General features: G+C 36.9%; 1 protein-coding gene across 1 annotated transcript in view; it reads left to right on the top strand.

Moving 5' to 3' along the window:
• The window catches only part of GULP1 (GULP PTB domain containing engulfment adaptor 1), an 81,486-nt gene that overhangs the window by 24,745 nt on the left and 31,143 nt on the right, over positions 1–25,598 (top strand). Inside the window, exons 3-5 of the mRNA XM_086465986.1 lie at positions 12,473–12,544; positions 22,274–22,372; positions 24,953–25,090. Coding sequence (XP_086322112.1) covers positions 12,473–12,544; positions 22,274–22,372; positions 24,953–25,090 — 309 coding nt within the window. The remainder of the gene's footprint in view (positions 1–12,472; positions 12,545–22,273; positions 22,373–24,952; positions 25,091–25,598) is intronic.

The raw sequence follows: 25,598 nt of genomic DNA, 5'->3' as shown, positions 1-25,598 counted from the left end.
ATCTGTCCTGTGGTATCTGTTATCTCCCCCATAGAATGTATATATAAATTATTTGCTACACACTATAAAGTAGTTGTAATACTAGAATTTAAAGAGCAGATGATATTCCGTGGTAAGGATAGCTTAAAAAAAAGTTCAGATCATGTTCAAAATCTGTGTTGCATGAAAAAAATTACCAAAAGTAGTATTAAATTTCCAGGCTACTAAAGCTAAAGCACTAGTTCCACACATTCATGATTCTTTCTCCAGAATAACGGGTTTCTGGTGCACTGCTCGTCCTCTGTTTGACAGCCAAGTGTTTCTATGAACCAAGAAGTAAAACAGGAGTCATTTATTCTTATCTATGGTACAGTAAGGCTCACAGTATTAAAAGTCCTGATTTAGAAGAGATACAATGTCCTTAAAATAGGTGATTTCGTATTTGACATTAAACTGGAAAAGGGCTTTAATAAGCTGAGAGTAATGGACAATGGTTATTTGTTCTATTGCTAAGGCTATTTGTGTTTGAATGAGAATTCTGTTCGTAACTGTGACTTCCTTTGTTTTTTGTCACACAGGGAATTCCTGTTTCTGTGTTTATAATGTCATTGCATATTGCCATGGCAAGAGAGCACGATACTACAAGTTCAGCATTATCATGTTAGTCAAGGACGAAGGAGGTAGAAATTAGTTTAGAGCTAAATAAACTTTATTCTCAAAATTGAAAATGTCTATGGAATTGTAGCTCTGCTTTCATAATATATTTTTAATATGTTCCAGTACAAAAGAGTAACTTCAATGCTTTTCCAGTTGTCTTTATTAATGTATATGCTATATATGTAAAAATCCCTCACAACTTCTTCCACCACTTGTAGAGTTTATTACATTGAACAGAGGAAGGCTCTGTGTCCAGCTTCTGTCTGAAGAGGTTATTGCAAGCTGAACACTCAGAATTGCACAATCCCACCTTGAAACAACGCATGGAAACTCCTGTCTGTTCTTGTATATGTCGTTATGAAAGAAAGAATCTGAAGTCCGTGCACAGATTCATGCCTAACAGTGAAGTCATTTGGGTAAATCTCTTTGAAGGAACAGCCTCTTTCTCAATGACATCATAGCCTGTTTACTCATGTTGCTCAGAGCTGCACCCTTAATTCAGCTGCCTCCCTCTATTAAAGAAGTTCTGAGTTAATCAACATGTACCCAATTTTAGAAAACGTCATCTTATTGGTAAAGCAGATTGGTTTTCCCAGTTTTATGAACTGTTTTCTTCTGTTATTGAATACCTGATGACATAACTTGTTTCTTCATGAGGGTTTTTTGTCATCTTGGTTCAGTTTTCGTTGTTTTGGGGGAGGTTTTGTTTGATAGGTGGAATATTTGCAACAGGGAAAAAAAGTCATCAGGGCAGATGGATCTTGGGAACACTGAGTTCAAGCTGTAACTTGCTATATATTGTGAAGAAAGCCAGATAGCCTGCAGAATGCTAATACAGAGCAGACCAGTACATGCTATAGTTAAAGAAACAGTGGCATTGTGAAAACCAGTGAGTCGACACAGCAGGGCAAAACAGCGAAAAACTAGGACAACAGCTTTGTGTGTCGTATGCAAGGTGTTACAGTAGTAACTCTTAAGAAAGTTGTGAGAATACCAGCACCTGGGATCTTGATCTTGCTGTTCCTTTAATTGTAGCATTGTACTAGGTTAGGGTAGTGTGGTTTGGTTTGATTTTCTCTGGGTGTGTGATGGTGGTGGTCTGTCCTTTAGCTTTGTGGGAATGCTAAAGAAAATTAACTGCAACCTGAATTTGGGTAGACTAGTGGGTTTATACAAGTAGTAACAATTAAAACAGTTTTTCCACACACAGTGCAGTGAAGTTTCCTTTAGACTTGCCAGTGTTGCTAGTTTGCATCTGTGGAGATTAAGTGGGAATTAAAGCAAAGGTCGACTCTGTGTTCTAACAGTACATTTGAAATCTTTGCAAAAGAGTCAGTCTGTAGATGTGGAGCTGTTGTATTACCTCAGTACATTTGAGTAGAGTATAGGAATTGTTGAAGTTGTGTCTTATGGATAATAGAAATTAAGTCACTGTATTGGCATCTGGTTTATGAAAAAAATGCAAAAAAGATACTGACTTTCTTACATTAAGATATTTGAAAATATTTAGGACTTGATGAAAGATCATATTTCAGTAAATTTGTAGGCTGTCTGGTTTTACTGTTTCCATAAAGAAATGATGCTTGAGTTGAAACAGTTCCTGTGGTGCAGAAGTAAGTCTGCTGTCTAATTATGAACTTCTAAAGCTGAAAAATCTGTCCGCTCTGTTGTTCAGAACTTCTAAAGCTGAAAATTTGATGATTGAAATAGTCAATATGAATTATCTTTAGGTGGACTCTCTTCAGTTAAGGTGAAGTAAGTATCTTTTACTGGGAACAATCTAGTCAGGAGTACAAACATTCTGAATTGAGGCATTCAAGCAGTATGATATATCTTCAGTGAGTGAGTGTTAGAGGTGCTTCATGTTTGGAATGCACCTTTCTAAAGGAAGTGCAAAGTTTGATAATTAGTTCTGCCCTGTCTGGATACAGAGTGGTTCTTGTGAATGTACAGGTACCCTTCCTTGTGCGCACACATTACCAGAAGTATAATCTATTTGAATAATCACCTTCACTGAATGTTACTTCAATAACGATAACTCTTACAAAAATAAAAAGGTGCTGTATTTTAAGATTCAACAGTGAATTTAGTTGCCAGTTCTTAGTTCTTGGAGGTCAGAGACTAAATAAAATCTAAACTAATAGAAGAGTTAACAACAGAGGATTGCAGGAACTCAGAAGGGTGTTGTTTAGCGTCTGTAGCTGGATGGCTCAGTCATTTTCTAGGCAAGTCAGAAACAACATAGAAAGACTGAATAAAGTCAAGATAGATCACTTTACAGAATCACAGAATTGCAGAATCATAGAAGTTGGAAGAACAGTCAACAATATGCTTACTTGATGAGTAATTTCTTGTTACAACAAACAACTTGTTGTCCTAAAACTTTCAGGCAGTAACAATGATACACTGCAGGAGGCTCTGCAGTTGATGAATAGCAGTGGAGAAACAAGATAGTAATTTGATGCCATTGTTTCATACTAGCTGTATCTCTGTGTTAAATGTTAATAGTTTATGTATTAAAGCAAAGGAGCTATAATAACTTGAAAATGGTACCTTTGGATTACCCACAGCCATATTCTCTTGCAGTGAAAGGAGCTGACAGATGCTTCTACCATTTAAAAAAAAGTAATCATAAAAAAAATTGTTTACATGTGTAAAAGCCAAAACTGGAAATACTGAGTATGAAACCCAGAGGATAAAGTTTGGAAGCATGTTGTTCTTTAATTTACATTTTCATTTTATTCAGTCTCTAAGCAGAGGATTCTTGCATGTGAAGGGTAATGAACATTGCAGCACATGTGAGGAAAGAATGTTCTCAATAGAATGCGTGTGTCCCAATCACAATCAGGGAATGTATAAGAAGAAATTATTTTTCTCAAGTGATAAATTTGCTTTCAGTACCATCTTCCCCTGCCCTTGTTTCTTTCATGCCAAATATTTATCTCTGATTTTTTTTTTTTTATCAGCTATGGGAAGTGCACCTGAGTTTAAAAGAAAAACAAGCCTTCAGTATGATGTACTACTAATATTAGCATCGCTTTCATTTGTGCACTGTTAACAGCTTCCGTTTTAAGCCTGTTCCCCATACATCACAAGATTTTAATGAATTTTCTAAAAATTACTTGAGCTTGCTGGTTTTTTTGCTCCAAGCTGGAGTATCCCTAAGGGAGTTACCTTCCTGCTGCTGCATCTGTGCCTTGGCTGGGTGGGAATGTAGAGCTCACTTAGACCAGCTAACAAGTCTGCAGAGCAGAGCCAAAGAACGACTTTTTCCTCATCCAGGTGTTTGTTGTGGAAGTAAGTCTGGATGTAACTGTGTTTATTCTCAGCCTGTGGCTGAAATCTGGGTATCTGTAAGGTGGCTGATAGTGGTGTATGCAATGGGAGCGCAGTGTACACCCCACACCTTCTCTCTCCCCCCCCCCCCGCTCCATTATAATCTTCAGAGTCAGCCTGACAGCTCTTCAGGGCCTGATACACTTTGAGATGTGCTTCTGAAGTGCTGTGTAGATTGATGGACTGAAGAAGTACTGAATGTTTTTCTTGTACAACTGGTGTTTTCTATAGTGACAGTCTTGACAAGAGAAGCTTTTTTACCTTTTCTGCTTTCTTTCTGTATTCCAGCCTGCTCTTGTCTTCCTTGTGGAGGTACTAGCTGTATCTCTTAACGTTATTTTACCTTTAGGATTAGACACTTTTATGCAGAGAACAGCTTTGATAACTGTGTTGCAATCTGATTTGGTTTTAAATATATCCTTGTTGATAGCCACCTTAGCATATGACCACACTGATCACTGTGGAAAAGGTCTAAGATTTGACTATTTACAAAGTGTGTCCTAAATTCTACCGAAGGTCTGCTTACAAACAAATGGGTTATGTTAATATAAATGTGTACTCATATTGTATTTTCTTTTTTCTGTGCCCTTTAGTTTTTCCCATCTGGTTGTGGATTAAACTGCAGTGGGACTTGAAGAAGAATATGACTTGGTGTATTCTCATTCTTTTGCCTTCAAAATTACACCAAGCTAGATTCAGCTTACTTGGACCACATTTCAGGTTTCTTCCCAGTGAGCAGCTATATAATTTTTCTTCTCGTCAAATCTAAACTTGGGTTAGAAGACAGGTGTAGGCAGGATTTTGACTACCATATGTCCTCAGTTTCTCAGGCAACTTTACCAGAATGTTTCTAGATATTCCTGCTTCCAGCTGTTTGGGTTCTTGGCAAGAACCATATCCAGAGCCTGGTGAGGTGTACTGCTCCAAGAAAATGTCTGTGTTCATCAACTGTTCAAAGATGTGATAAGCTTCAGTTATCAAATTATGTTATTATTTAGTCATAGCACCAAATGTAAAGACTGGTGTGACTTCTTACACATTTGATAGTGAAGAGTTCGTAGTTACTGCACCTGTAGAGAATAAAGTACAAATTAAACCAGCATGGCCTGTTGAGAGATTGCTTAAAATGAAGCACAGTATGTTTTTTACATCACTGCATCTGGAATATTCTGTTAATTGTTACCTAATTATTTTATGGTCCTTTCTCTAATGCTTTCTTTTCCACCCCCCAACATTTCAATAACATCAAATAGATGTTTGTTTCTTTATATCTTAATTACTGTAAATATTTTCACATCTGTGTTTTCTCACATGCATTTGACTCAATTCTACTGATGGATGAAATACCGGGTAACATTTGATTTCCGTTAGAAGACCCTTCTTTTTTTCTTTGTATGTTTAATCATGCATTCCTTCCTATTTTTGCAAATAGTACTGAAACACTCCCTCAGAAAAATGTGTTGATTTTTTTTTACTGGGTCAGAGTCACCATTTGTGCGGTCAGACACACGTCAGGGATATTCAGGGAATGTGCTGATGTCTGTGATACTTTTCTCTCTCTCATACTCTCATGGAATGAGTCTGATTTCTGATCTCATTTGAGCAGCAATCATGCCTGGGAGAGGCAGTTGTTTTTTAAGGTATAACTAGAGAAGTGCTCCCCAAAAGGGAAAAATCCGAACATTTATGTACTCTGGCAAAAACATACATTGGTAGAGAACCAAGGAAGCTTTTACAGGTGGGGGATTGGACTGTAGGGTGGGGAAAGAGAAGGAACCCAAAATAGAAGGAGGTATATATTTTATACTCCATATTGTACTACTCCTGTTTAGTTGACAGAGAAGACTCATGTATGCAAGGCGGAGCAAGAAATGTTCATGTCTTAGGAAGTGATTAACAGCTTAGACATTTGTTCATCTGTTTTCTGCATAACTTCAAAACTGGTCCCACTTCTCTTTTATTCTCATATTATATACCGTCATTTTGACATTATCAGAATGCAGATACATTTGTCTTCCTTTCATTACTAAATCAACATCACTTCAACTTCTGCTGTAGAAGGAGCTAATTTGTCAAATTTTGGTGGCAGGTATCCAGTAATTTGGCATTGCTTTTTTTCCTTTCTTTATTGTATGAGTTCAGTAAGTACTTTCGTTCATATAATTGCATTTAAATCTGCATAAGAGAACTTTTAATGTTCAGGGATTTCAGAGTAATAAAGAAATGTGGCTCTGTGAAAGACTCAGGTTTTTTAAAGATTGATATGTGATGGCAAAAGAAGACAGATGTTGTTTTATTATTAAAATGTCCTACACTGCTCTCTACTGGAAGAGTGGAAGTCTACATTAAATACTCAAAAGTGCAACTATTTCTTAGTCAAGTTTTAGGTTTAATGAGATTTTTGATCCTGGTAAAACCAACTTTTCCAAAGGATGGGTTGGGGGTTTTGTATTTCCCTAAGTTTTTAAGAAAAGCACCTGGATATATTTTGCATGTTAAAAAAAAAAAAAAAAAGTAGAATGTTGAGGATCAAAATGTAAGCTGACAGAGGGAAGAATTACTGGAGAGTCTTGTTAATGGCAAGGAAAAAAGTGAACTGTTAACTTTAACAATTCATCTGACCTTGCTAATAGCTATTAGGCATGTGATAACAGCAGTAGACTTGTCAGAACTGTAAAGGATTCTGAATGCCTGCAGTTGCCCTATGTTTGAATTGACTTTTAATTCAGCCAGCAAAATAAAAGTACAAAAGACTTTTAATTGTTCCTCCAGCCAAAATACAACTATAACTGGGACTGTTCTATGATTCTATAAAAGCATTTTTAATAGTTTTTCTGTGGAATTGGACTAAAGTGTGTCTTGCTCAAGTTAAATGCATAGGAAAATTTTCATTTCAACTACATTCTGAAGGAAGAGATACTCCCCACGAAGGGTCTCTTTACTAGTTTATTGTGTAAGACAGCCCTCCTGGCCATTACAGGGCTGAATTACTCTCCTAGTTGTTGTCAACAATAAAACTTTTGTTGATTCTAATATGATGAAATAGTGCCTGCTAATTCTCTGCAGCTGCACTGTCTTGCAAATCGTTGCATGTGGAGCGAGCCCATCTGGTTATCTGGTAATACTAGATTATAAACAGTTTGATCTGAGGTGTTTTTCTTGTATATGGCTGGTCAACAGCTCACTTTCTTAGTGGCAAGCATCAGTGAGGGAGGAACAAACCTTAATGTACTTTAAAGGAATAGTTAAACTGTTCTGACTGATAAGATCTGTTGACTGTATAGAAAAGTTATTTCTGATTATAGACAGATGCAAGTGAGATCAGAATAAGTAATGTATTAGAGAAATAACCTTTCATCAGTTTTGTAGGGAATGTGTTTGGAAGGATGGCAGACTGCAATGAAAAATGTACTACACTGTAGTAGTTTCTATCAGAAAAACATTGCCTTAGCTTGCTTTATATATGCAAGATATTAAATATCCTCCTCAATGGTTACTTCTTAAAGTATGCAACTGAAAATCAATATGATTATGATGAACTTCTCATTAGCGCTAAACAGTACATAAATATTTAAAAATATGAATCTAGTGGCATACCTAACTTACTGTTTTTGTTTGAATTGGCTTAGTATGCATGAAGTACACCAGCTTCAAGAATAGCCCTTTTACTAATTGCAAACAGTAAAGATGTGTAACAATCATATGTAAACAGTTCCATTTGTATTACGTATTTATGTTAATGAATATTTAAGAATGTAATGCATTTATTAATTTGCATGTAGGATTAATGCTGAATTATCTGAAGGGGAACTGGTACATTATTTTCTGTTTCTTTCTTCTGCCATTAAGTGTAGGAGTTGTATTATCTTGACTCTCAGGAACGATTATGTTTCATGTTGTCGTTCCTCATTAGCTGGGCCTGCAAAAGGGCCATAGCTGTGGGAGGGAACCTGAAGTGATCAAAGCAATTGCTGACTTTCAAAGTTCCCATCTAGAATTCTGCATCAGTATTGCTTTCTAAAGGAGCCTGATCTTGAAAAGGGAAGTTTCATATTTACCAATTTCACTTTGAAATTTTTGTTGCAGAAACTCTTCGACAATGAATATTTATACAATTCAAGCCACAGCTGTACTCAATTCCTGATATAGCAAGTATCGTTCTCTGTGTTTGTGTGAAATACAGTGAGAAAAATCTGCTGAAAAGACCATAATGAAATAGCCATCTTCCCATTTCTTTAGGATGGTGAATTAACTATTAGTTACTTTAGAAATCCCGGAGGTTGCAGCGCATCCATTGTGTCAGGGATTATACAAACACAGAGGCCTTCGTCGCATTGAACTTGTCATCTAAAGTCTCAGCTTTGCAAATACATGTTTACTTAGCTTAACTGTTGAGAGTAATGCCATAGTAATTGGTACCTAATATTAAACAAAATATGATGATAGGGCAGATCACACAGAAAAGGTATGCAGCAGATGAAAAAGCAAGCAATAAAAAGCCTCCAGTTAATGCATTAGCTGTATGTTGAACCTGTGTTGCATAGTTGTTTGTTACAATTAGAAAATAACTTGTCTTGATTTGAAATCCTGTTGATATTTTGCCCCAAAACAGATCAGTCTAATTAATACAAATGTTCAGAGTATTTGCTCTTAATTGTGATTTTTCTCTATTAGTCTCTTACCAAGAATAAAAAAATAAATAAAATGAGAAAGCTTATGAAGGGCAGGCATGAAATTTGTAAGCAGTTATAATTAAAATTTGAGTTTACCTGAACAAAAAAAATAGAACTTCAGTTAGCAGAGTTACAAATACATAGAATCATAGAACAGTTTCGGTTGGAAGAGACCTTCAGGATCATCGAGTCCAACCATTGTCCTAGCTCTGTCAACACCACTAAACCATGTCCCTAAGTACAACATCTACCCATCTCTTAAACACCTCCAGGGATGGTGACTCCACCGCCTCCCTGGGCAGGCTGTTCCAATGCCTGACAACCCTTTCAGTAAAGAAATTCTTCCTAATATCCAGCCTGAACCTCCCCTGGTGCAGCTTAAGGCCGTTTCCCCTTGTTCTATCACTCGTTACTAGGGAGAACAGACAGACCCCTGCCTTGCTACAGCTTCCTTTCAGGTAGTTGTAGAGAGCGATAAGGTCTCCTCTCAGTCTTTTCTTCTCCAGGCTAAACAGCCCCAGATCCCTCAGCTGCTCCTCATAAGAGAGGAGCTCCAAATCCTTTACTAGCTTGGTAGCCCACCTCTGTACCCTCTCCAGCACCTCAGTGTCCTTCTTGTAGAGAGGGGCCTAAAACTGGACACAGTACTTGAGGTGCAGCCTCACCAAAGCCGAGTACAGGGGAATGATCACTTCCCTAAGTTCCTGAGTTCCATTACATATCAGATATAAATATGTATCAGATATGAACAGTGCAACCAATGACATGGTCTTGTCATCTCTGATTGATATTAATACTAAAGCTACAAATCTTCTTTGTATTTCTGGATTAAACACATTTTACTATATTTTGCTACACTGAATAGTTTATAAAGCATAAGCTCTAATTCCACATCCAGCTCAAATCTGCTGAGAGCAACAAAAATTTCAGTAGTGATGCTTGATGTCAAACCAATATTCATCTGGAAGACAGCGCATTGCGAATGACTGGTGGCGAGACCCCACCTGGAGTACAGTGTCCAGCTCTGGAACTCTCAATACAAGAAGGACATGGACCTGTTGGAGCGGGTCCAGAGGAGGGCCACAAAAATGATCAGGGGGCTGGAGCACCTCCCCTGTGAGGACAGGCTGAGTTAGTTGGGGTTGTTCAGCCTGGAGAAGAGGAGACTCTGAGGAGACCTTATAGCAGCCTTCCAGTGCTTGAGGGGGGCCTATAGGAAAGCTGGAGAGGGACTGTTTACAAGGGCACGTAGTGACAGGATGAGGGGCAGTGGTTTTAAACTAGAGATGAGTGGATTTAGATTGGATGTTAAGAAGTTCTTCACCATAAGGGTGGTAAAGCACTGGAACAGCTTGCCCAGAGAGGTGGTGGAGGCCCCATCCCTGGAGACATTCAAGATCAGGCTTGATGGGGCTCTGAGCAACCTGATCTAGCTAAAGGTGTCCCTACTTACTGTAGGGGGTTTGGTCTAGATTACCTTTAAAGGTCCTTTCCAGCCCAATGCATTCTATGATTCTAATTCTGGTTGGTTAAGTTATGTTCGTAAGTATTGACGCAATGGTTATGATGTTTCCATATACTTTGGGTCTTGGTTGTTTATTTCTTTTGTAACTTGTTGAGCAAACCCAATTAGTATGTGTTTCTTCAGATTTTGTCAGTCATTTAAACCTGTGCTTTCAGCAGTTTATCTTTCAATTTAGGTGTCTAGTTCTCCCTCCTTTCCATGATCAGAAATGGTAATTTCTGATTTTGGGTCATTACAAGTCTTTCTTGGACTTTGAATCAGAGTGAGATAGCTGAGAGGGAAAGAGAGGAGAAATTACTATTGCTTTTGAGATACCTTTTGCCATCTCAGATCTCATTCATCTGGACAGAAGTGTGCAAATAAGAAACGTAGGGCAGCCCTGTGCCCTTCTGGAGAAGAGGCTGAGGCGAGGCAGCATACCCCAGGGGCATCTAGAAGTGTACTCAACACAATTCCACCCAAGGCCTGGCCCTAAATTGGTGTGAAGTACCAGGCTGCTTATATTGATAATAATATATATTGATAATGCTCTGGAGCTGTCAGTTTCAAAACCACAGAAATAATTAGGAAGCATGCATGGATGAAGAACGCTCAGCCATTTTCCACTTCACTGTGGGCAGCAGTGACCTGTGTTCTCTGTTCATTGGGCCTTGTCCATACTTGCAGCCGTTATTTCCTGTGTTTCAGTACGGAATTCCTGTACTGCATATAATGTATCCTGGCCTGCTCACAAACTTTACAGTAATTATACTTCTACCTCTTGTGTTGTGCCAAGTGTGTGGTGTATAAATATGCTTGTGTACAGATATCTGGTATTATCAGTGTTCCTCTTAGATTCTCTTTTCTTTCTTTCTTGTCCATTTAAGCTTGTGGTTACTTTTTTGGGTTTTTAGTCACACTTGCTCACATATATTCACTCACCTTTCCCTTTCTGTCTCTGTCATGTAGTATCCATAATGTCTAAGAATCATTATTTCTCTATATCTGTTTTCTGCAACTGTCACTTTTCGAGGGAAAAAGGCACCCTCTATTTAAATCAGAGGTGTTTCATGAAAGACATCAAATCAATAACAGAGGTTTCTGCTTTGTTATTAGAAAACTGTGGTCTACTAGCTGGAGAATTGTAATAGGAGAAAATACTGACAGCAGATGTGCATGGTGTTTTGATTTACTCACTGTTGTATTCAAGATGGCACATCATATTTCAGAGTCAGTAGCAAATTTCTATGAGACTTAATTATTTGTAGAGCTGCAAAGTTTCTTTGCAGGAGTACAGATTGAGCACATTGACTACAGTAAACATGTTTTGAAGTTTTAATAAAATCAAAAACTTCAGAGTTACCCTGTTGAAAGCATCCGTAGCTTGGCAAATTTAAGTTCCTTTTGAAACTGCCAAGACTTAAAATTTATACATACCTCTATGCGTCGTGTTACACAAAGTTGCATACTTTAGAGGAAAAAAGGGTGTTTGTTCTTTCTTGCTAACATTACTTTGTCATTTACAAGCGTGGCTTAAATCAACTGTACCTCAATGTGAAAACTGGGCAATTCAAAATTAATTAAATTATTACACAGGTGCAGTTCAGGCATGATTATCATACCTTTCATAACAGTACAGTAGAAGGTAAGCAAAACTACAGAAGAACATAAAGGCATTTCAGTGTACAAACAAAGAAACTGTAAGATCCCTTTAAAGTATGGTACTTTGATATTAACAGGTGTATGTTTGGTTTTCATTAAAACCTTACTTGGTAAAACTCATCTGTAGAAGAAATTCTCTGAATATAAGCCTTGTTTTTATGTAAGTTGGAGCCTAGTTCATTTAAATCTATGAAATTACTATACCAAGCAGCTCTGAGAGCAAAATCAGGCCTTTTTAGTTTATCTTACGTCACTGTATGAAAGTTTTACTACTTAGTCCAAACCATTGGCTCGTGTTGACTCATTGGAATTATCTTATATCAGGGTTTTTTTTCCCCAATTATTTTCCGGAAGAGGTGCTATGACCAAAATGACAATTTCCCAGTGGAAAAAGGTACTTATACAAGTCTGTAAATTTGGTTAGGATCGAGATAAAATGTTTTTTTTAAAGCTGCTTTTAATATCTCCTTTATTTGATCAATTAGAATTTGATCCTTGTTATTCTCTTGATTAGAAATAGCTGTAAGATTTGTTGTTTATCAACTATTGCAACTATTGTCTTTCTAAAATGTTATTTGGGAATAATTGGAAAACAAGATTACTTGAGTTAATTAAGCCTTTCAATGCATAATTTATTTCTCACAAATTACAATCTTTTCAGTTTCTTGGCAGTACAGAAGTGGAGCAGCCCAAAGGCACAGAAGTTGTAAGAGATGCTGTTAGAAAATTAAAGGTAAGAAAGAATTTTTAATGAAATCTAAATGGAATGTATTCTTAACCTGTTTTCACAGATGAGACACTTTGTAAGTGTTTCTAGGTAAATTCATTGGTTCTAGAAGCAGTAGCTTTTAATAATCTCTTCACTGGTGGGTAGGCGTTTCCCTATTATGTCGGTATTATCAGATGTTCTGCTGTACAAATGTTTAGTTATCTCCTAGATTATACAATTATTTATAGTATAATATTTATGTACATTGATGTGTAATGCTGTTCTTTGGAAACTTGAGGGCTTCATTATTACAAATTTAGGTAGCGACAATTTGTTTTAGCTGCCATTCTTGCTTTATGGCTATTGAGTGCCTCTAATCATGGCACTCCAAACCTATTGCCAGAAACTTTAAAAAAAGTAACTCTTCCTTGGCTGAAAAAACTGGTGACTTCATTAATGCCTGTCCTGCATTTCTCTGGGCTGTGCATTGCTTCCTAAGAGATCCAATTAGGCAAGTTGACTCTTAGTGCAAAACACAGAATACCCACCCACTTAAGGTAAGCTGTTGGTGCCATAGAACAGGAGTAAGAATGTCAAGCCACGCCATAAGCGGGCTGTGATAGCTCTGTGGGTATTGGCTGTCTCTGCTTTTCATCTAAAGCTAACGTGTCTGATCCATGTAAACTGTCTGTTAGACTGGAGGTGAAGGTTTGTGACACTGGCGTGAATGTCATTGACCCTCCACCTGTGGTAATTGGTGATATACCTGGAAATAGAGCTGTAGTGAGAGAATAGGATTTGCAAACCAAGCCTGTTTATGACAAGGGGCATTACTGCCTTGTCCTCCAGCTCTTCATGTTTTGTTGGAAAAAGTGTGTGTGCACAAACACTATCTATGTGCTGGTGCATATAGATGGCTGAGAAAATCAGACATCTACAATTTATTCTTTGTTATATGTCCTCAGGCACTGAGGGACTCAGCAGACAATTAGAAAATATCCTAGAGAAATCACTTGTTGAGGGTTGGTAACTGATAACGTGGCTTTGACTTGACTGAGTGACAATTAATATGCTTAAAGCCTTTCTAATGCTGTGGGTTGTGGTAGGGTCTGCTGATTTGTCTGCTAGCTCGCATTGCTGGGGAATTGCACTTTTTCATGCTTAGCTGCTTAGAGTTATTGGAGCATTAGTTTATTTAGATGTAAAGATTGTTCTACCTACTGTTGTAAGTAGTAAGTAAGTCTACCTACTTTCCATAACTTTTTGTAGGGTTTTCATTATTCGTTGAAACAGATGTTCCTCGGAAATGGACAGAAAATTTTGGGAATCAATACTGAAAAATTGGATTCTGTATTATTACTATAATAAAAAAGGAGAAACGAAGGCATGAAATGCTATTCCTGTAGCTTAGCTTTTAAGACTGAGGTTTCCCTTGAAAAAGCCATCTATACAAGATAGATTAGTAAATGTGTTAAGGTATTGAAACAGAAGTTCTTTGCCATTATTGTTGCTCTGTCAAAATAGTACAGCTGCCTTTAAAGATTTGCTTAGTTAATTCTTAGATTAATTTTATGTATATATAAAAAATAACATTTACTTTGCTGCAGTTCATCAGAGACATTTTTGGCTAGTTGTTTTCAAGTGTTTTAGGCTAATCTAAGTATGACAGTTTTCTAACCATTGCAGCATGCTACCGGTGGAAACAAAATGTATGGTTTTGTGTGCACCCTGTACAGTTTACGGCTAATACTGGAGTGAAGCCTGCTGTGTTAGATGTTTTATATTCATAAAATTCCATTACCCCGAGCAAAGTTAATTCTGTGCAGAAATCTTTCAAGATAATATCTTGCTATGGAGAAGTTTTGATTCTCTTTTAATGATCTGATTCTATCAGATTCCTGTGAAGTAAAGCACCTGCTAAGTGTCTCTGTCTAACTTGTGGAGGAATTCCAGGCTAACCTGGGCTCTCACTGCAGGTTTTTGGTGGGTTGGATTGTATGATTTGGTACCTTAAAATAGTTTGTTCTGAAAGCAGGTCCAAAAGGGGTTTCAAATAACTGTTCTCTGAAGTATAGGAAGAGCTAGAACTATTTTCCTTTCTTGGAAAAAAATATTTCTCAGCTAGCAATAAAATTTAAAAATAGAAATTTTTTGTATATACTTGTGGTGTCATTGAATTATGTAGATATCTGTTCTAACTTTTTACAAGTGCTCCCTAAATAAACCACCTTGGAGATATCTGTCTGAATCATTGCTGCTAGAATTACACTATTCTTTTCATGCTTGGAAGTTTGGAGCTCAGATGTCGAGTATTACATGGGATCTTATATAATCACAAGTTTATTAGAAGAGTCACAGAGTAATTAAAGACAACTTTTGGGAAGACTTGAAGAATCTTGGAATTGAGAGTGCGATAAAGAGGTTTTATGTTTGAAACAATCCTCAATTGAAGAAGTACTCATTTCAGCATTGCTTTATATTATTCATCTGCATGCTTTGAAGAGAAGCCTAGAGGTACTGGATTTTATTATTATCCACACATCTCTAGCTTGTTTTTAGAAAATGTTAGTGAAAAATTTTAAACCAATGAAAAAAGCTTGAAAACTAATGTCTTGTATTGAAAGAAAACATACAGTGTTTTTTTGGAGTAGGAGAGGTTTTAAAAGAAGCGTAGCTTGTGATGCTATTTTTATATTATTATATAGAATTGGTTTTAGTTGCAGTGTTGTTGATCATAATTTGGTTTTAATGAAAATTAATAGCTAGCAAAAAAAAAACCCCTAGGTGACTCTTCTGTTACTTGGAGCTATTTTTTCCACTGGTGTGCATTGCACTAATAACTTTTTGAAGTTATGTGCTTCCAGTGATCTATAGACCATGAAATACTGTCACTGTTAACTATAGAATAGACATCTGCTATACAACTCTTTACTTCTTGAAATCAAGAGTTCTTAACTTAGACAGCACAAAGACTCTTCACTTGCCAAACATAGGTTTGGGCAAAACCGAAGCACGCCATTCCATGAATTTACTTTTACCAGCAGGTGGAGCTGATGTTCTACAGTAAAATACAGTAAAGTGGAGGAAATTTTTCTTGATGCTTGTTTTATCCCAAATACTACTACTTCTTCTTCTAAAATGTAAAAACTTGACAATGTTGCTGGTCACTTGCAGTTTGAATATAAAGTGGTTTTCAAGCATCTATATTTAATTTTTCTAGAGGGTTGTCCAGTGGTTTTATCTAGTTGGGATTTCCCCTCGTGTTTTCAAATTTCTTGGAGCTGTAGTGCAGGAGAAAGAAGAAAGTTGGACACTAATGTTTTAAAATATGTATTTTTATTTCTAAGATAAGGTGAACTGTTCTCATAATGTATTACAAATAATTTTTTCCTTCCAGTTTTTTAGTCAAATTAATTTCTAGAACTAAATAAAAACTAAAGAAAATGGTACCAAGATGTTACCTACATTATTCAAATGTGTAAATGTTGTCAAATCACACTTTATTTTATGAAGTGAAATTATTACTTTCCTTGATTAATGAAGGATGTAACTTCTAAATCAGAGTGTAGGAATGAATTTGGTCTTTCTCAAAAAGTGCTTGAAGGGTTGGTGAGAACAGGTGGAAAGATCAGCATAACAGATGGAAAGGGTAGCAGAACCAGGCCGCTAGTAAGAAAATGGTGCGGAGGGATGCTAGGGAGAAACCAGGAGTGAACACCTGAGTTCTGGGATTTTTCTTTTAGTCTTCAAAGGCATGTTTTTGTGAGGACCAGACTTAAGGCTGTTCTCTTACCCAGCTTCCAACTGTCTTCTTTTCTCCTCCTCTTTTCTTCTGTAAGTGGAGATGACCAGAAATAATGTCACTTTGAAGCCACTTGAAATATTCTTTATCATTTCTTTGACCTGTAAGGATATACAAAGTCAAGAGTGTTCTTTCACACACCTCCACACATGCTGTGATGCTGTCCTGCTGCTGCCCTTGGTGGACCACCACTGGATATTGTTCTGAGCTCCATTTTATGTTAAAGCTGTGCTTCATTTGTTGTTGAAAGGACAGAGGAGGGTGGAGTATAGAAAATCTTGTAAAATTGGGATAAAGAGATTTCCAGTCAAGCCTTAGATCTATGAGTGTTCTCTCTGAAGGAGAAAGCAGAACGTGTGGTTTGGGACCAGCCAGGGACAGCCTGAAGACCAAAGCAGATCAGTGAAGAAGAGAATGCCTGTTTACCCTCTCTCTTAAAACAAACAAACAAACAAAAAAGGGCAAAAAAAAGGCAAACCAAAGAAAACAACAAATCCCCAAAACCCCACACCACCAAAGAAAAAACAACAACCAAGAAAACACCCAAAACAACAAAAAAACCCCAGCACCCTGCCCTCCAAATAAAACCAAACCAAAATAAACACTTCAGAGAGTGAGAGGTGGTAAAAAGATTGTACTGCATTGTCTTCTACGCTGGGGTTGATAGATCAATAGCCTTCCTCTCAGTCCAATGTGTGTTTGGCAAATGAAATTCAACATATTCTGTAGAAATGGATTTCTGAGACAGCTTTTTCCCTACCCAGCTGAATATCGAGAGATTCAGGTTCACAGATCTGTGGTCTTTTCATCTTTTTCCTCTTCTTCACAGCTATTTTTCATTATGCCCACAAAAAATGTGCATGAGAGTTTGGACCATAATAAGACCAAAAAGATGGCATGTAGTCACTGCAAAAGAAATAGGGCCCATTTTTGGGGGGTATTTTCCTTATAATGAATGTTTTTATGAAAAAAGAGGGAAAGCATCTTCTCAAAGCCAGGTATAAAGCTGTGTCTCAGCTTAGACAACTTTGTTGCCCTCAAACATACATCTTTTAAGATAAACACGTGAAGTGCAATGTCTGATGTCTCACTGGAAACCTGTGCAAAATGAAGGAGTTGAACCTCTGTTCCCTGGGCTGAAGATTAGCACCCAAGTTACAGAAACATCTACCGTGTTTCGAGTTAGTTTTGATTTGCATAGCTTAAATTGATTTTGATAGAATTTGTTTTAACCATTATTTGTTTAACTAAAGCTCCTGACTGTTTTTAAAACATGCTTTTTTTTTTCCTCAGGTTGTTTTTGCTGATTAATCCTCTGATTGTGGTTTGCTGAGACTTGATGCATAAACATTTCAAAGCTATTAAGAGTGTCAAACTATGCGATTTTGCCTGCTACTGTAGTAAAAGACGAACTATATGAAATTATTTTTAAAGCTAAACTAAACTATAGAAAATAGATTTATTTGTATGTGTGGCTTTCCTTAAAACATTCAAGAAAAATATGATGTTAATTTCAAAGCAGTTAAATAAAAGCTAACCCATCCCACTGAGCTGCTCATGTTATTATTATTGGGCCAAATCTGGGTGTCTTGCCTGACAACAATATATGTATAAACTAACAGCTTAAGAATTTGGCCCATCCTATCTCTTCCCAAGCCATGCTGTGATTCATTATAATTTTATATCATTGTCCATTTTGATGCCAATGGGAGGCTACAGATTTTTACCCTCTTAAACAATCTTGTTACTTTGTGAGCTACAAACATTACTTTGTTTCAAATGTGTGCTGAAAGGAGAAAATAATGTTTGTAAATCTCCCCCGTCCCGAGGTCCCTCAGGGTCCTCTTTAGGTAGAAGGGAGGAGTAGAAAAAATAGAAGAAGAAAGGCAAATTGGCTGATACCTGACTAAGTCTTAGGATCTGCTCTTCAAACCCTGCACAAGTTTAGGAGCTGGCTGAATTTAGCATTCTGGAGAAGGTCAGATACTAAAGAAATTACTGATCAGTATCTGTGTGTTAGCTGTTACTGCACAGAACAGGGAGTGGGCAGGAAAAGCATTAAGAAAGTAACTGCACCAGATTTTCTGAATTTATCTACGTGTACTTTTCAGTTACTGTATCCCCATAAGCCTTTGATTAAAAATCTTGTTTGTCTGTCTGGATGTCTGTGTTGAAGAGATTTTTTTTTGTTTTTCTTTCACCATTAGCTTGTTTTTGATTTGATGGAGTTTCTTATAAAGTGGGTTTCCAGTTGTCTGCTAACTTTTGCAAATATCCTGTGATTTTTTTCTCTTTTTTTATCAACATACTTCTGCATTTGAAAACCTCAGAACGTAAAATTTGAGTAGTTTCTCACAAGCAGCAGATGCCAAGCTGCCGTTGTTGTCATAAGGATCTTCTTGAAATATCCAAGGATTGCATTAATCTTCCCAGTTGTAGTTTCATGAGAGGGTCCGCAGTTAGTGGAAAGCCTACCATGACATCAAGACTTTCTTAATTCCATCTTCACAGAGTAGTTTCCCAAGAAAGAAAATTTGTTCCCAGATGTATGATTTGCAGAATTGGTATTGCCACAGAGATGGTTTGTTTGCATACAGGCAATTTGTGGTGGTGTGGCTGATGAGGTGTTCTCTGTGTTATTTGCCCCTCAATCAGCCTTTGTGATCGGCAAGCTTCCTCTGTAATGATTTTAGATTTCAGACCACTTTTCGCTCCATTTTTTCCTCTTATTTTTTCTGCCTGCAGATATTATCAGTAATTATTTTCCTCCTGGGCACTGTTCAGTAATGTCATGCTTAAGAAATAAACCCTGCTGGAACACATTAGAAACATATCTTCCCAATGACAATTTCCTGTTTATAACTGCATCTGGAGACTAATGTAACTAACTTAACTAATACTTTCTTCTTATTGCTTCATTTCCTAAATATAATGGCATGCAAGTCTCAGGCAAATGCATTGTCTGTTTTGACAAGCTGCATGTTTTGCAAGATCTATATTGGTCATCATTAATTTCATCTCACTTGAATTCTGTAGTTCTTGAGCTAGTTTTATGCCTTTTGAGATTGGAGACACGGTAGGGTCATTCTGTTCACCCTTTTTTTAGTATTGGCACAGAATTATCTTCTGGAACTTCCTCAGTGTTGTAAGACTTCTTGACTACTTGGAGCAAGCTTTGGCCAGCTGTTCTAAAATTCATGCAAGTTATTCACATCTACTTATTTTAAAAGGTTTTCATGTTGTAGCTGTTGTTTGGGACTCTGAGGTGATTGTAGTTGGAAGACCAAGCATTTAATCATCACCCTCAACATACACTGTGACTTTAACTCAGTAAAATCAAATACTTATTTATGCCTCCTCTTCATTACTGCACAGAAATGCTTCTGCGCATCTTGTTTGTAAAAGGACATTTCCAAAAAGCTAGGCTTCACGCAGCTTCAAGGCTGTTCCAAATTGAGATGTGCCCCAGGATTGTCTGTTGCATAGGTAGACTTCTGTACACTTTAAGTATATTGGAAATTGAGATGCCCAAACTGTCCAGGTGATCTGTGTTTTTTGTGGTCATTTAACGCACAGCCGAGTGAGCCAAGCACAGAGCCCTGTTGTACTATGAATAGGGACTGCATACGTCCACAAAGATTTATCCAATAGAAGGACGTAATCAAATTATGAATCAGAAAGGAAAGCTGGCAGAGTGGGTGTATTGAGTAAATGTGTGGAAATTACCTGAAAGACAATTATTTAAGTTTTATACTAATCTTGGGAAAAAAAAAATAGTGCTAATAAAACACTGATGTGCTTGTAATTTTCCTATTTTTTTAAAGCAGAGACCTAAGAATCAAACAGATTAAATGATAATATAAAATTTAAGTCAGGTTTGGGGGGGGGGGGGGGGGCATGGGGAAGTGTTAATTAGTGATTTTTATTAAAGAAGAATTATTTTTTTCCTGTATCAAATTTGAATTGTCCTAGAATGTCAAGAAATTTTGTTGGTCAAAATGCCTGTAAACCAGTGATTAGGTTTTTTAACTTTTTAAAAAATGTTTTGGTTTTTTAAATAAAAAGATGTGTATGAGATGACTCACCTTAATTAAAATAAAGGAATGGGGATAGTCATTAAACTGTATTAAAAGTATGCTCTAAATAAGTGAGAAATGAGCTTGAAGATAAATCGGAGGACAAGAAAAGGATATATGTATTACAAGAGCTGTGTACATGATACTGAGGAGCGGCAGAATTAGAAGTTATGTTAGATTTGCTTGACTGTTGACTAGTTGGTTTTCACTAGTAAGTAATCATGTACAAACCTTCATAAAATATTTGGCCAATGACTGTAGCAATTGTAGTTGTTGAAATGTAAAATGGGTATTTAGATTTAACAGCTGGTTTTGAGAATGGCATAAAGTGATTGGGGAGGGGGTGTGTGTTCATTTTTTTGATGTGCTTTGGTGTGGTTTTTTTTTTTAACTAACTTGTGACGCATGTGATACTTGTCAGCTAATGTAAAAAGTAATAAACTGGATAGGTTGTGTTACTGTATGAAGTTAATAGAATTAATTATAAATGAACTAAAATTTTCAATAAGTGTGCTTTCAAAATGAGGAATAAAATCGGGAGGAAGGGACAAACAGGTTAATTATATGCTTTTAGTGTAGTTCTTAAAACTAGGTAATAATTTGCCATGAATGGAGCTGCCTACAGGCAAAATGAAATAAAATAGATGGAGACAGTCATACTGTGTAAAGCGGTTGAGGTCATGGAAAGATTTCCCAAGTACTAGTTGGCACAGGAATAGGGACAGAGCAAAAACCCAAATCCTTGACTATCACTTAAATAATTAACTAAAATCAGCAGTTTGTTTGTGGGGGAGGTATCATTTGGCTACAGCTAAATACTTCACAATCACAGGGTAATTCAAGCTTCTGTCTTCCAGGTTTAACCTTTCTTAAGTTAAGTTAGCACCCTTGTTGACATCCTAGACTCTTTATGCCACTAAAATTCATTGTCCTTGCTGACATTTTATATAGTTTATTTGTACTGATGGTGAGTTATGTCCTCAGTTATACTTGAGTGGGAGCAAGTTTGAGACTGATGTGTTCAAACATATAGCTGCTAAGTAGAGACTCCAACTCCTCTGGCCTTCAGTGAGGAAAAGGGCTGGTAACAGAGAAAAATATAAAGCAATTCTGTATCTTTGCTAAGAAAGTCACCCAAATTCATGACGCTTTTTAACTGCCATGCAATAGCAAATCTTAGATACTCTGCTTATATGGAGTGTTCATGAGAGAAAGACAAGTCAGATCTAGCAGCTAGAAAAGGAGATAGAAGAGGATGGAAAATGTATTGAATAGGACACATTACCTGATCCAGTCATATGAAACGTTGTCTAGTCATCATCTAGTGAACTGTTAGCAAATAATTCCTGAGAATATGATAAAAGAGTTCAAGTATGTCTTAGGTGTTGACAGCTGTAGTGCTTTGACACTGAACCTGTTTAAAATAACTGATTTCGTTAGAGGAACGTACAGGAAGTACCTCTGTGCACATGTACAGAAGTGGACGTAGAAATAGTGGGAAGTGGAAAACATAGCAATGTTCACTGCTCAACAACCAAGCAGCTGACAAACTGTCTGAAAGTGTTCATGTTTCTACTGTTCTAGAAAGTGCATGCAAGAGCTTGAAGTGCATAAACAGCAAGTTTCAAGAGAAACAGCTAAGTAATTTAAAAATGTTTTTTGTTGAATTATAGGAATATTCTATAGTGTGCAGTCAGAAATGCTGTCCTGTGCCCATCTGTGGCTTTGGGAATGTTTGGCATTGTTTATAAGAGCTTTTTGAAGGAAGGAAGCAAGGAACTTCAGGTGGAAGGCATTGAGAGGAAATGAGAAGCAATAAGAAAATAAAGAAAACTTACTATTGATGTGATTGCTGTGGTATGTTTCGTCTTATAGTTTGCAAGACATATCAAGAAATCTGAAGGCCAGAAGACACCCAAAGTTGAATTACAAATCTCAATCTATGGTGTAAAAATTCTAGATCCAAAAACAAAGGTAAGACTTAAATGTTTATGGTGCTAAACTAGTAATTAAATATTGTTCTGACTGTTGTTAATGGTTTTATTGGTTTATATTTTTTAAAAGTGTTATAATGAAAGCCATTTTGTGATGGTAATTTCTTCAAAAATACCATTTCTTGTTACAACACATGGGTGACATCTTCCCTGGAAGGTACATGATACTTCAAAATACAGACTGAAGCTAACGTAGGATTTAATCTTTTTAATCCTTTCACACCAGAACTTTTAAACTCTGAGGAAGATAAAAACACTGTGGTAAATAAATGTTAACACCACATATGATAAACACCTTTCCAAATGGTCACCATTGTGTAGGTGCCCACATATAGGTGTTTGCAGGTGAATGTGGAGACAATTTGTTTGCAGTGACTTGTTCTTGGTGCTGCTGCTTTGGAATTGCACCTCTCTTTCCTGAACCTGTTCCAATTTTTTCCTCCTTTTCTTGTGTTTTAAATTTTGTTTTTTTATTGTATCCTGCCCCCCGCCCCCGAATGCTTATGTTTCTCGGCTGTGTTACCCATTTCTCTGTAAGCTTCACGTAGCAGGCCATAAGTACCCTTGTAGGCTTTTCTTCTGGCATAGCATGACAATTTCTGCCTTTTCAGCAGTTAAGTGTATCGAGTCATCCCATGGATGGGGTTTCTGTTCCTCTGTTTGCTCTGCTATTTTAGAAGGGGTTACACAGGAAGCAAAATGTCCTCCTCACAGACTTCAAAGAGGAATAATGAGATAAACATAATCAAGCTAAAAAGTATTTATTCAATAATCAGCAATTCTTAACATGTGAGTGTTCTTTCGTCTTTTATATATATGTTGGATTTGAATGAATTGTTACTGCTTCTTAATTGTGAAGTAATTGCTACCCTTCAGGCAGTGATACTGCCTTTTGAGAAAAGGTAACTTTAGTTCAAGGCTGTATCTGCTTGCAACCCATTTTCTCTTCAGACACTTGATACAAACCACAATTCAACAGTTTATAAGCAGAGGGGGCAAGAAATACCCATGTCAAGTTTAATTGCAGTTTTTGTATCTTCCTTACGTCGTAGGGCAAAAGGGATGCTAAACTCCATATGCTGGCAAAAACTTTCAAAATAACGGTTTTAAATGCCAAAATATGTTAGTCTTCCTAACTCTTCCTGCAGAGATTAACAGAAAGCTGTGGGATGGAAGTTCCTGGGGGGATAAGAACATTTTAATCTCTTAGCAATGTTGTTACAACTCAAATGGCAATCAGCTATGAGTAGTCTTTTTATCTCCCTCACTTCATTTCTTAAAGCTACGTGTAAATGTAAATTTGAATCAAGTTTTCCTCCTTTTTGTACAATTTATAGATGCTTTACAAAATTACTTAAATTCCATGCTCTCATCACTGATTACAATAACTTTTTCTGGTTTTGAAACAAATCACTTCAACCTTAAATGATACAAAAAACTTACATGGATCTATAAAGCTAAAAGAGCCAGAGCAAGCATGTGTTGTTATATGTAACTGTTAAATTGCTACAACAGAAAGATTAAATGTGAGAGGTGTGGGGACATGGGAGAAATGAGATGCACAGGAGAATGGCTGTAAAGACTCGAGAAAAGAAACCCAGTTGGGGCAAGGGGAAAAGGTTGCCCATATGGTACATTTTTTTGATGAGTGGTTGTGTGCAGAGAGGGCATGCCCTTATTTATGAGCTTCTAGCAATCTGGGAACCCTGGTGCTGCACAGAAATTCTGTTTTTTTTAATAGATAATAGTTCACATCTAAACTGCATATTTTCCTTTAAAGCAAATACTACTTTCCCATGTAATAAGCCAAATAAAATAAAATACCAAGAAGAGACTTGTTGAAGAAAAACAACAAAAAAAAAAATAGTCGAGATATTTTCTTTCGGTCTTGACAAGCTCTCTTAGCTGAAGAGCATTGCCACTGCAACTTTTTAAAATAGCTGGAACATGGTTTTTAATGGAAAGTGAAATATAGTGTTGAAAATATGCAAAGAATAATGTTTAAAAGCTGTTTATGTTGTGCTTTAAGTAAGCAATTATTAAGATGTCTCATTTATTTCTCTATGACCCTGTATTTGGGTAACAAAGTTATATTATTTCTGTTTTCTGTATTTAAGATAGAAAGGTAAGGATTTATCTCAGTAAAACCATTTTAACAAACCCTGGGAGATGATGAAATCTGAAGATCCTGTGCACCTGGAAGAAATCCAGAGTATTTTACATAATGAGTCCCTAAATAAATTGCACAGGGACGCAAAGCAGCAGTAAAACCAATTTTATAGAGCAGAAATTACTGTCCAATTAAACTGCTGTCCAAATAAAAACTTCCTGCTTACATTCAGTAAAAATGGGAACATTTGTTAGGAGATGAGTTTGCTAACTTCTGTTATACCGTAAGTCTGTTTCTGGGCACTCTCATGTACAGTGAGAGACATTCAGAAATGTTACTGCAACTTACCTGCTCTTATGTACAGGAAGAAAACCAGAGATTTACTTTGTGCATCTTTATTTTAAGCAAGTATAGTAATTTCTTGAAAAAAATCTTTCTTTTTATTTGCAGGAAGTCCAGCACAACTGTCAGCTCCATAGGATATCGTTTTGTGCTGATGATAAAACTGACAAGAGAATATTTACTTTCATATGCAAAGACTCAGAATCAAATAAGCATCTGTGCTATGTATTTGACAGTGAAAAGTGTGTAAGTATGCAAGATGCTTTAAAAGAATTTGGGTGACTGTAACAGACTTCGATTGGTCTGTTTTGGAAAACAGGAGTGGTTAATAAAGGCAGATAGCCTGCCTTTTTATTGGGGTCACTTTGATACAATCTTTCATGCCAATTTACTGTATTGTAACTGAGATGCATTAATATAAAGGAGAGCTTTTTTCTTCATTCATCTAAGGTGGTTTTCTGAGACATTATTCTTACTACCTAGCTCGATATCCTAGGCCAAGCATCTGCGATACTCTCGGGGAGCAGACTGCATCCCACCAAGCCTGAAATGTTTGCACAGCTGTTTTGCAGAGATTGCTGCAACCCTGTGGCTGACACCCCCTCGCAGGCTCTTCTGATGATGTATCTGCCTCAGATTTTTTTTTTTTTTTTTTTTTTACAGCAAGGTTCCCCCTTTTCTGCCCCCTCCCCTGCCCCGCGATGTCTCTCAGGTTTGTGAGTGCTGTGATGCACTACGAGAGAATTCATTGCAC

The sequence above is a fragment of the Leptosomus discolor genome, chromosome 5 (genome assembly GCF_034619465.1).
Source record: "Leptosomus discolor isolate bLepDis1 chromosome 5, bLepDis1.hap2, whole genome shotgun sequence".
NCBI classification, from domain to species: Eukaryota; Metazoa; Chordata; class Aves; order Leptosomiformes; family Leptosomidae; genus Leptosomus; species Leptosomus discolor.
The sequence above is the reverse complement of the archived record's forward strand: the minus strand, read 5'-3'. Positions and strand labels throughout refer to the sequence as shown.